The sequence below is a fragment of the Ursus arctos genome, unplaced genomic scaffold (assembly GCF_023065955.2).
Source record: "Ursus arctos isolate Adak ecotype North America unplaced genomic scaffold, UrsArc2.0 scaffold_23, whole genome shotgun sequence".
NCBI classification, from domain to species: Eukaryota; Metazoa; Chordata; class Mammalia; order Carnivora; family Ursidae; genus Ursus; species Ursus arctos.
This window is the reverse complement of record NW_026622908.1, coordinates 11,757,790-11,770,535: the sequence shown is the minus strand read 5'-3', so window position 1 is coordinate 11,770,535 and position 12,746 is coordinate 11,757,790. Positions and strand designations below refer to the sequence as shown.

The window sequence follows — 12,746 nt, the reverse complement described above, 5'->3', positions numbered from 1 at the left end:
CTCTTCTCTAGGCATTATGAAGGCAGGAAGTATGAATAAAATGCATTTTAACTGTGTACATAGACTTAGTAGATTTTGAATATAAACATACTAAGGAAGCTTTTTTCCTAAGTGTAATTTGAAGTATTCTTCCTGCAAATTATAAGTACTGGAGAAAAGTTAATTATTTGTGTATAAAAATGTCTTCCAAGTTAGATTGCTGAAGGTTTGCGATAAAGATTGCTTGATTTCACAATGGCATACAACAGAGTACTACGCCCATGGAGGCGGATTGTTATCATGATTAATTGAGTCAGTGAATGACTCCTACATAGCTTAAACATCTGAGTTATTTAATTCTCTCTCTTTTATCCAGGTAAAAGTTTATTATATTATTACTCTCTTGTATTTATGAAAAAAGTATAACTTAAAAGGGCTAACTCATTTCCAGAACCAAATATTGAGCCATTTTTAGCTGAGTCCAAAAACTGGGCTTTTAACCACTGTGCTTAACACTACCGTCATCTGAGAAAGAAAAATCAAATAAAACCAGATAATGTGTTGAATGTTCTTAATTTAGTTCAAAACCTGGCATTTAGTATAGGCTCCACAAATGTGAACTAAGTAAAACTATAAGGTAAACCGACATTAGAGAAAATAGTACTGTTTTTGAGAATAGCATCTTGAAAAGCAGAGTGGTTCTTTACTCTTTTTTTTTTTTTAAAGATTTTATTTATTTGACAGAGAGAGACAGCCAGCGAGAGAGGGAACACAAGCAGGGGGAGTGGGAGAGGAAGAAGCAGGCTCATAGCGGAAGAGCCTGATGTGGGGCTCCATCCCGTAACGCCGGGATCACACCCTGAGCCGAAGGCAGACGCTTAACCACTGTGCCACCCTGGCGCCCCTGGTTCTTTACTCTTAACTACAGTAGATATATTTAAAGCAACGAATGTGTAGAAAGAAACCATCAGACAAGAAAACATTCTGAAATACACCACATTAGGATGTGTGTAGAATTGCAAGCCATGTGTTTGCTTTTAGAGGCAGAGAAAGCCCGAGAATGACCTGCAATTGATAAGTTCACATAACTGGCCTGTATCTTGACTCAGTGTTTGAGACATCTGAAAAGTTCTTAAATTGAACACTCTTTGCTATTTACTATCTACTCAAAGAGACATTTTAATTCCTTTGGCTAAATGAAGAATAAAGCTATGATCATCAGTTATTCACTTTCAGCAAACCCCCAAGGGGCTAACAATCTAGAGGTTAATGAGGCAAAAGTTGGGAATATCCTAGCCCACTGACTTAATGCTTGAAGATACTCAATCTCCCAGTTCCTAGGACAATATATGGACATTTTCCATATGTGACCTCATCGGGGCCAAGTTACAGAACTTTATGAACGTTATTCAACGATCTCCTCAGCTTTTGGTGACTTAGCATAATGTCTTGTATTCACCTGTGATCAGAAGGCTCACGACTTTTGGGGAGTATCATTATTTATGATAATCACAAAGTACTTTGCTCATTACTTTAAGGTTTTATAAGAGTAGGCAAAATGTTTTGAGTCTATGACTGACCGGTTCTTCATAGAAACTTTAGATCATTAAACTTTGCCTACCCTCCTCTTTGCTTCTCTGGGTCACAGTCTGGATTTCCTCTCTCCCCACCTGTTTCATATTCTGTTTAGAAATTGGCAGGTTATCACGCAACGAAGAGCAGCAGCCACTCAACAATTCTCCTCTGCTCCTAAATGTAAAGCTCAAAAGGAATGAATGTCTCTCATTTGGTTGTCTCTTGTAACCTGACCTCTCAAAGTGCTGGTTAATTCAAGCACTAGCCTTCCCTTGATAGGTCATTTTCAAGAGGCTAAAAATGTTTCTACATAAGCATTATATATACTATAATATATTAATATATTTATTATAATTTATATTAATTTTTAATTTGTATAAAATACTAAAATACAATTTATATTATATAATATATATATATCTACACCTATTTCTGCTTTAACTGGGTCAGTCTACTTGAAATGAAGATTGAGCTATTGCACTTGTGTTTTAGTCTGCAAGATATTCAATTTAACTAAGGTTGAAGAGAACTGTCCTTCATTTAAATATTTTAGTTTGCCTACATTTTGCCGCAGTTCTGAAGGAGGATATTTTTTTTTAAAGATTTTACCCATTTATTTGACAGAGATAGAGACAGCCAGCGAGAGAGGGAACACAAGCAGGGGGAGTGGGAGAGGAAGAAGCAGGCTCCCAGCGGAGGAGCCTGATGTGGGGCTTGATCCCAGAACGCCAGGATCACGCCCTGAGCTGAAGGCAGACGCTTAACGACTGCACCACCCAGGCGTCCCCTGAAGGAGGATATTAATACCATTATTAATGGAAAAGAAAATCGAAGCTGGCAATCACTCAAAAACCAGCCCCAGATTATGTATCCATAGTTCATTGCACAGCTTGGATTCAGAGCCATGCCAGCCTGGATACAAAGCCCGCACTCTGTCTCCTTTACAACCTCCTATATACATTTTTCAAGTGAGTCAGTGACTTTTTTTTTTCTAACCAGTATAATCAAAATCTTCAAGCCGATCTGTGTGTGTAGAACTTACCTACAATTTTAGTCACAAATATAACAAATGAATCAAATCAACTCATCTGGCTATTATATTTAGTTTTTGCAAAATATCATTACTTTTACTCAAGCATTTTCAATTAAATGGAGCTACAGGGCCAGAATGACCACACAGTTTCATTAACATCAGTTGGCTCCTTCACTTCTCCCCCATGAGACCTGACTTTATTAATAGCCTCTCAGTGTCATATTTGTCCTAGATTAGGAAAATGGACTCACACCTCCAGCAGCCTTTGTTGAGAAGTATAACACCTCTCAGAGCTTCCAAAGGCTACCCTGCAATGTTTGATCAGCTCTAGAGAGAAGAGCCTTATCTAAAGCAGCCATTCTTCTCAGGAATGGAGGAAACAGTTTCCTTAGAAACAGGGATTACAAAAGAGCTCTTAGAATAGCTTCTCCTGAACTCAGGTTTTCTTCAATTCCAGGCCTCAGATAGTCTTTCAAGTAGAGACATAATATGAATAGCGAGCGCAGCTGGATGTATGTAATGACATGAAGAGAAATGGCAAGTCCATTGCCAGCAGACGAGTGTATTCAGTACTCAGCAAAGGGCTTGGCAGAGATGGTATTTAACAAATACTTGCTAAGTGCTTAAATGAAGATAGGGTCTACCTGAATTTGAAAAGCATAGTAAAGGGAATTGAAACATAAATTAAAGAATCGGGGCTTAAACTTGATTATATTATATTATATTATATTATATTATATTATATTATATTATATTATAAACTGGTATATATTACCAGCTTGGCCTTAGGCAATTAAATACCTTCCCTAGTTTGTTTCCCCATCAACAGAAAGGATGAGAGTTATCCAGCTGGTCAACCAAATAAGGTTGTTCATGAATATGAAAGGACCTTGTGAATTTCAAACCCTTCTATAAACATAAAGTAGTTATTTTTATGTTCATTTTATCCTTATAGAAAATCCCAAAATGATTACATTTTCACAGCTGTGAACAAATGTCTGTAGAATTTAGCCTACTGTGCTGTAACTGGTAACTAATTACTTTCTTGTATACCACCAAGCTGTGAACTCCTGAGGACAGGAACAATGTTTTTATTTCTGAATCTAACACAAAGCTTCACACATCATATTCAACAAATGCCTGTTAAGTGAATAAATTGAATAAATGACACACAAGAATATTTTCAGAATTTTTTTTTTTTGCTTTCTCAAATCTTTTAGGAAGACAGATTTTTTTTTAAGTTTATAGGAAATTAAAAAAAATTTTTTTTACTTGAGTATAGTTAACACACAATGTTACATTAGTTTCAGGTGCAAGACAAAGTGATTTGACAAGTTTATATGTTATACTATGCTCACCACAAGTGTAGCTGCCATCTGTCACCATACAACATTATTACAATTTCATTAACTATATTCCCTATGCTGTGCCTTTTAGTCCCATGACTTATTCATTCCCTAACTGGAACCCATACACCCATTTTGCTCACTGCTCTATCCTTTTGGTAATCACCAGTTTGTTCTCTGTATTTACAGGTCTTACTCTGCTTTTCATTTGTTTATTCATTTATTTTAGTTTTTTGGGGTTTTTTTTTAGATTCCACCTATGAGTGAAATCATATAGTATTTGTCTTTCTCAAAGTCTGATTAATACTGTCTAAGTCCATTTATGTTGTTGCAAATGGCACAATCTCATCCTTTTTATGGCTGTGTGATATTCCAGAATGTGTGTGTGTGTGTGTGTGTCTGTGTATGTGTGTCCATGTGTATTACATCTTCTTTATCCATTTGTCTATCAATCAGGACTACATCAAAACAAAAAGCTTTAACACAGACAAGATAAACAGACGGAATTTTGAAAGCATCGAAGAAGAGATTGATAATTATATAAACACAATTCCATTTCAATAAAATATTTTTTTGTTCACTGTTACATTGTCTCTGATCTGAGACTTAAAGGAAGTTATGTTTCTTTACAGGGGAAAGGCCACAGTGCGCTGTCCACCCTAATTGAGATACAAGCTCCATGAGGGCAGAGACTGGGTTGACGTTGCCAGCAAAAAGAGCAGTGTCTAGCAGACAGCTGAATACAGTAGACACTCAAACACCTTACTTAGTCTCTATTTCCCAGAAGTTATTTGTTAAGTGGATAAACAAATAAATGAGTAACTCCTAAAATTTAGAAGATATTGGCAAAGGAACTTAATATTCGATTGAACACAAAAAGAATGCACTAGTGAAACAAGGATAATTTTTACATACCTTGCTGATTTCAAATCCAAACACTTCCTCAAAATATGCCGGCTGACTAATAAGCAGTAAGTAAAAAGTCCAGCTTCTGCAGAAATTTGCCACAATGATTGCATAGACAGGCATAGATGTAAAAAATTTCCTCCACGGAGTCTTGAATTTCTGAAATCCCAAAAAGAGAGCCATTCTGACCATTTAAAATATTTTCTGACTTACGTGGGAATAATAGGTGCTTTGCATTTTCAGGATGTGTATGCTGAGGCATGAGTAGGAGGTAATGAAGTTAATTACAACAGTCTAGTTAACCTTAGCTTGATGAATAATTGTTGGAAGAAAAAAAAAGATATTAGCCTCTTCTTTTGATCAAATTGTTCCCGTTTTGGGAATGTGTAAGATCCTATGTTTGTAGAAAACAATTCCAAAAGCACAGATCTTAGTTTCCAAGATTTTCTTTTTTTCTGGCAGTGATAGATCATGCCTCAGCTGAAGGTCGTTGCCATATCAGTGACCTTGTTGGTATCCAAAATATTTTAACTAAAACATTGAAAATTCAATAGAGTTAGGAGGAAAAAAATAAGAAAAATTGAGTGCAATATTCTAGACCTACCCACTTATCTATAAATCCTCCTGATAGACAATGGATATCAATATAAATTCTGTAATGCAGAAGTTCAAAGTTCTAGAAAACTCACATGGTGTACAGCTGGGTTGAGTATTTAGCTATCCAGCACACCATGGGCACATCATAACTAGTTATTTATGACATTCAAAACATTCAAAACTAACCACCTAAATAGGATTGGCTTTGCTTATGATACCCATTTAAAAATTTTATCTAGTGTACTTAAAGATCCTGTATATGCCCCAAAATAAAGCAATATCTTCCCCCATATTTTTATACCTGAAAATGTCTCTCATATTCTCAAACACTTTCTCAATGACTTTATTTTGAATGTCAACATACTGTTTGGTGAAGAAACAGTAGCCTGAAATAACTCTGTTTAATGCTAGCTTGGGATCCTTAACCTGACCAAATTAGTAAAAGAGGAGGCAAACATTTTTTACCCAGATTTAGTCATTATTCCTGGATGTAGAGCCTCATAACAGCTAGTATTGATTGTTACTCTAATTAAGCCTTTCAGGATCACTTTAAAAGCAATATTGTAAGAAGTTATATTGTCATGATCACAAATACATATGACAAAAAAGAAAAAAAAAATCATGTCCTAATAATATATAATGAGTACTGTGGTTTTGAATAAAAATATCCAGGGACAACATTATAGCTGGATTCAAAAAGTGTGTTTTTTAAGTCCTATATAGTCTGGGAAAATAATGCCAGGTAAGTATACTTATTTCACAGAAAATGGAAATTGTTGAATACAGAGATGTCAGCATTGTAGTATTACGTTTGTATAAGAAATAACTTCAGAATATTATTAAAAATAAACAACTTTTTCCTGTTGGGAAAACTTTTCTAACTTTTTCCTGTTGGGAAAGTTTTTCTATTATTCATACCTGGATCATCTCTACTAAGAACTTTATTCTTCAGGTTGTAAAACACTTCCTCAAATGTAAGATAGAAGTATCTAATTTTATACCTTTAAAAAATTGCTCAGGGTCCTAGGAGGGCTTATAGTTCTGATAACAGTCTACTTACTGACCTGGCTGTTTGCTTCACAGGTATGTATAGTTTAGAAAAATTTAGCAAGTTTTTCACTTATGATTTGTGCATTTTTCTGTATATATGCTATATTTAATTTTTTTTAAGAAAAAAATATTTAAAAGGCACTACAGTCAGTGGCATTGTGTGCTCCTTAACTGGATGCAGACTCCAAAGAAATAGCTACAAAGGACCTATGAATATAGACTATATATTCGAATTTGGACTGGATATTAGAAATCAGAATATGATCTAGGTATTAGATAATGCTAGGGAATTATTCTTAATTGTGTTAGGTGTAGTAATGGTACTTAGATTGTGAAAGAGTAATTTTTTGTTTCTAGAGATGCTTGTGAAGTATTTGTGGGTAAAGCGTTAGGAGATCTGATTTACTTGGAAATCATTCAGCAGTAAGAGAAGTGAAGTAGATAAGACAAGGTGTTGACAACCGTTGTGTCTATGCAGTGGATACACAGATGTTTCTGTTATTATTCTGTCTGCTTTGCTGTATATTAAATTTGCTCATAATAAAAAGTTCAAAATAACTAAAGTACAAGTAGAATAACTAAAATATAATCTCATTTTTAATTTTTTTCAAAGCTACAGGAAAGTATCAAACATTAGTAAGAAGTAAAATATTATGTTTGGAAAAGCAGTAAGGTAAGGAAAAGGGGAGTTCAAGATTATCTAGGTTGTTTTATCAAGCTACCAGCTGTTCTTTTTAAGGTCATTTCCAGAAACTGGTTTTCACTTAGACTACCTTTCTGATTGTTTAAAAAATTTATGCTTGATTTAGACATACGGTCTTTCAAGAACTGGTAATAAGAGAAGCATATTTAACTAATGAAAATAAAGGTTGTTTGGATAACTTTGGGTTAGAAATGGAGGCTAACTGCTGAACTCACCATAGATTAGCCTGTATTTAGCTTCTGCTCAGAGCAACTGCAGCTGGAGGGAGACAGAGCAACTGCCAACCCCCACCCCATGCCCACATCACCCCTTGTTTCTTATGTAGCCGCCAGGAGAAAGAAACCATCAATCCATTTACAGAAGGAAACAGGCAGGGGGAAGTTCTAATGCCAGTCCATAGTGTAAGAATATTTTTTCAGTACTGAAGTTTTACTTCTGAGTGATATCCAATATGGGATTCTTCTTATTCATTAAAGGCCTCAACAACGTGGGTGATAGACCTTTTTACTGAGGATGAGATGTCAAAGACACACCTTCTCTAAGAAATGAAGTAGAGAATCAGAGCTGGACTGAAACATGATTAGAAAGAGGGGCGGAGCCTTCAAAAGAAAGAGAAGCTTAATGTATAGGAGACACTGGTTCTTCAGCTGTGTGTGATACCTTCCAGCTTTCAGCATAAGGAAACTGAGTTACTGTTTAGGTGCTGAACTACTGAACCTGTCTAAATACATTAGCTTTGCTTCCGTTTTTTTTTTTTTTAGTAGTATCAAATGGCTATTTATTTTATTGTTTTATGATTTAATTTATTTATTCATCAGAGAGAGAGAGCACAAGCTGGGGGTAGAGGCAGGCAGAGCAGGCAGAGGGAGAAGCAGGTTCCCCGCTGAGTAAGAAGCCTGAGGTGGGACTCGATCCCAGGACCCTGGGATCATGACCTGAGCTGAAGGCAGCTGCTTAATTGACTGAGCCACCCAGGCACCCCCAAATGGTTATTTATTAATACTATTATTATTTTAATTAACATCATAATTTATATATATCATAAATATTAATTTATGATGTATTAATGTCACATGGACTAAAATATTTGTATTATTGACACAGAACTGCATTTTCTTTCTCCATAGAGCCCATGCAAGAAATCAAATTAGAATCGGAAAAGGGGCCATGTTGTATTTTTATGACACTTTATCCTCATAATAAGAAACCTGAAAATGATAAGATTTTATCAATAACAAGATTATATATTGAGGATTTTTGATGTCAGCTATCTATTACTGACATTCTAATGATTTCATATTTCCCTAACCACATATAGCATCAATACACATGTATAAAACCTACATTTAGACAATTCAATACACAAAAAGTTGCCCTTTTTGTGACTGTGTTAGGTGATCTGGCATTTCCTACTATCTGAAATTAACAAATATTTGTTGAATTTGTTTAAATTATGGACCATATTGAACTGTTTATAAAAGCTTATTTAGGTTTATAGTCCTAGCCATAGTCCAGGGCAAATTTGAAGATCACTAAGAAAAGATAAAGAAAAAAAAAAGAAATTACCAATGGGGAAAGCAATCATTCTTAAGTCAGAAAGTATGGATGGAGGGAAGAACACAATCATGACTGACACCAAGTTGGTTTTGTTGAATAGGGACTCAGAAAGTAGTTCGGTTGGTCAAAGGGAGGTGAGATGAAGAATAAGAACAGGAATATACACCATAATAAAGTTCTTACTTCCATTGCCCCTAAAAGATTTGCACTCTCTCCAATGCTTTCTTCAATGTACCTACGTTCTTCATCTGTAATAGTAGGATGCTTTGCAGGACTCTCATAAGACACCAAAAGCCAAAACATGTACCAGATCATTCCAAAGCTTCCTGCAAGGAAGAGTTCAAAAGAAGAAAATCAAAAACCTATCATAAATTCCGCCATTTAACTCATTTGCTGAAATAAAACTGCGGGAATCTCATGCCAAACACACTCTATGGAATGTGAATTGGAACTTCTGCTTCTCCAATTGACCAGCCAGCTCTTCTCGCGGTGTGCCACTAAGCTTCAAGCTTCCTGAAGGCTGGTCTTGTAGTTCTACCTCTTTGTCTCCAACAATGCTGAGACACAGCATTGGATGATTATTGAATGTTGTGGTTTGGCACGTGTTCATACATCCAACAAACATTTACTGAGCATTTACTATTCCAGGCACTCTGCTAAGTGAGAGAAATTGGTGAACAAGACAAGGCTCCTGTCTTCAAAGAATTTTATGGGGGCAGGATCATTTTCTTATTTGTCTTCCTTGAATAGATGAGAGTGGTCTATAGTTCCACAAAAAAGAAATACTCATTTCCCTTTCCTGTTAGCACTTCCAGATCTAGTAAGCAGATTATTACATAAAATCTAGATTATTTTAGCCTGGGTGGCTACCATTCATTAAAAAAGGCGGGGGTGGGGGCTTCTGTAATTAATGTAGTAACATCTAACACTTTATGTGACCATATACCATTATTATTTTCAGTACATAATATTACCTATTGATCACTGTGGGCAAATGAAAGCTATAAATTTTAACGCAAGAAACTGTTTGCAATTTTTTTGCATCCCTTTCTTTATTTAGCACTCTCACTATTATAACATGCCCTTATTGTGCAATGTAAATCTAAAGTATTAATAAAAGAAAGAATTTCAAGTGATTTATTCCGGTTTCCCAGAGGCTAGTCGTTTCATTTTTGGCTTCTACTGTTCTTTATCCCTTGGGTAACAGTCTAAATGCTCCTGATCTCTATAATACTTTTCTCTTGCTTGTTCGATCTCTAAGAATTATTTCTTAATACCACAGATTTTGATGGACCATGCTCCTTTTCGTTACCAAACATGACAGCAAACACAAATGGCAGTTAGACGGTATGTGAAAATTCGGGTTAGTGTAGTGGTTATGGCATATGGCTCTCCCAGATTCAGGTCGTGGCTGTGTCATTAACTACACGCTCCCATCAGTGACTGAATCTCGTGAACCTCCACTATAAAATGAGACAATTTCTTTTTTATGAGTTTGTGGCAAAGTATAATTAAAGGAGATAATGCATGAAGCAACTAGCATGGTCAATGGCACAAAATAAACACTCAATAAATGAAAGCTTTTGTAATTCAGTGGTAATCATCATCACTGCTAACTGAATACATCTGAAGTGCCAGACATTCAGCTAATTGCTATATATGCAGTATCTGCTTTTAACATAAGCCACTATACAGTTCTTATCTTTTTAATTTTTAAAATATTAATATTGAATGTGTGGCTCAAAGACCTAATTTTTGTTATATGCAGTAAGTAAGCAAGTACTATGGAGATGTGATATTTTCAGATTATCTAATATTGAAACTTTGTACCATTCAGTGATAAATATTACATGAGATACAACTTGACATAATGAGATTGATTTTCATGAGTGCTTGGTGGAAACTAATATTCTTTTTTTTTTAAGATAGATTTATTTATTTATTTTGAGAGAGGGTGCATGCACGTGCCATGCACGTGAGCAGAAGGGGCAGAGGGGGGGTGGGGAAAGCAGATTCCCCCCCTGAGCAGGGAGCCTGAGGCTGCTCAGTCTCACGACCCTGAGATCATGACCTGAGCCAAAACCAAGAGTCAGATGCTTAACTGACTGAGCTACCAAGGTGCCCCTGGAAATTGATATTCTTACTTTAAAGTCACATCATATTTTCAATTAAGTAATGGATTCAATTAAGGGACGAATCAGAGGATTTAATGGCCTGACCTCCCAACTTGTTCTACATGCCCGATACACATTTGCTTTAAACTTCTGTGAATTACAGACTCTTGAAAATCTAATGAAAGATATGGATTAAATTCTAATAAAAATACCTGCCCAGGGAAAAAAATGTACGAATGCATGTATGGCTTATCATTTAGGACATTCATGAATCTAAAACCTATCCATGGCTTTTGAACCAGAGTAAGAGCTCCTGCTGTAAAGCATATTTAATAATACTCTGCAAACATAAGAATTTGCTCTGATGAGAACATTTTTAATTGGGAATGGATCATGCCAAATTCGGAAGCAGCTAGATACTGTTCAGTTCTGCCTCATGACTTCATTAATATTTCACATTCTCCTGCCACGTCCGAAGACGGTATTAATCAGTGCCATCAGTTGGAATCCAGCTCTCTTATATTTCTTTTTCTCATGGCAAAAAAAAAAAAAAAAGTCTCCAAAGAGAGACTTTAGGGGTCCTCTCCAGTGGTAAGCTTTCTGGTTCTAGTTAGAAAGTGAACAGAAAGGGCCTTTGGACTTAGGGTTTCTTGTCCTTTTTTATTTCCGTTTGAGGGCTTCATCTCATTTAATCCTGGAGGAACGAGGACGAAAATGTGAGGTGGCTGCCGCTGACTGTTACTATTTCATCACAGAAGCGAACTGTTGCGTTAGCACCGCTATCTCCATCCAGCTTCCCAACCCTGTTCAGTCTTGATGAGGCAGGGTCAGCCGAGAGGAGAAAGCAGTAGCAAAGGAAGACGAGGGGGTGCTGTCCAGCTCTTTCTTCTTAATTGGCAATGAATCAAGAGCGAATTTATTTTTTTCTTCATGATCAAGAACTATATATGAAATATATCACAAAGTTTCCACCAGCAATGTACTTGCTTTTTAAAACAACAAATAACAAGGTAGGGAGGATCATAGAGGTGGAACATTTTCCTTGATCTTCTCAAAATATAAGGAAAGGATTCTTAATGGAAAAAAATGTGAGTGAATGCAGACGTATACTCAGTGATGTACCTCACTGTTTTATTGATACCCATTTCTTTTAACTTTACTGCTGAGTAGGCAACATACCATAGACATAGAATACTGACGACCAACCGGTATACTGCACAAGAATGCCAGCTAAAGGCATTGCAATGACAGCTCCAGCATAGGAACCTAAAGCAAAAGGGAGAACGAGAGGTAGGTAAGTGGAATAAATAGAACTTCTTGACTTCATCTCATGTTTCTTGGTAGGCTCTCACTTGCACACCCAGGTGCATGCACGCTCACACCCCTATATCTCCAAATACATATATATGTCTACATACACAGCCAATGATACAGGACTACATAAGTGGATATGACCTATCTACCCAAGACACAAAAGAGATCTAGAAATAATAAGACTATAATAAAAAATAAATTTTAAAAGACTACTCTAAAAATTATTCATGAATATATTTGAAAACTTAGATAAAATGGATGAACTTCTAGAAAAATACAAAACATGGAAGAAACAGAGGGTTTAGGAGACCAATAAGAACTAAAGAAATTGAAATGGTGGTCAAAAACCTTTCCTCATGTACAGACACACACCCACCAAATGGTTTTACAGGTGAGCTTTATCGACTTTCAGTTCTTATCCAAGTTGTTGCTAAACTTTTACCCACCGTAACTACCTGCACGCAGTACTCACCACAAAAGGAGGTGGTTGCCAGTCGACTCCTCTCTAGAGGGGGAGCCCATTTACTCCATATCCCATGACATGCTGGGTAGGTGACGCCCTGTGACAGGGA

At 36.1% G+C, this 12,746-nt stretch overlaps 1 protein-coding gene across 1 annotated transcript in view; it reads right to left on the bottom strand.

Annotated features, from left to right (window-relative positions):
* Positions 1-12,746, bottom strand: part of SLC17A6 (solute carrier family 17 member 6) — a 38,984-nt gene that overhangs the window by 3,349 nt on the left and 22,889 nt on the right. Inside the window, exons 5-8 of the mRNA XM_026511870.2 lie at positions 12,647-12,734; positions 12,040-12,126; positions 8,930-9,072; positions 4,849-4,998 (exon numbers count right to left, since the gene is read on the bottom strand). Coding sequence (XP_026367655.1) covers positions 4,849-4,998; positions 8,930-9,072; positions 12,040-12,126; positions 12,647-12,734 — 468 coding nt within the window. The remainder of the gene's footprint in view (positions 1-4,848; positions 4,999-8,929; positions 9,073-12,039; positions 12,127-12,646; positions 12,735-12,746) is intronic.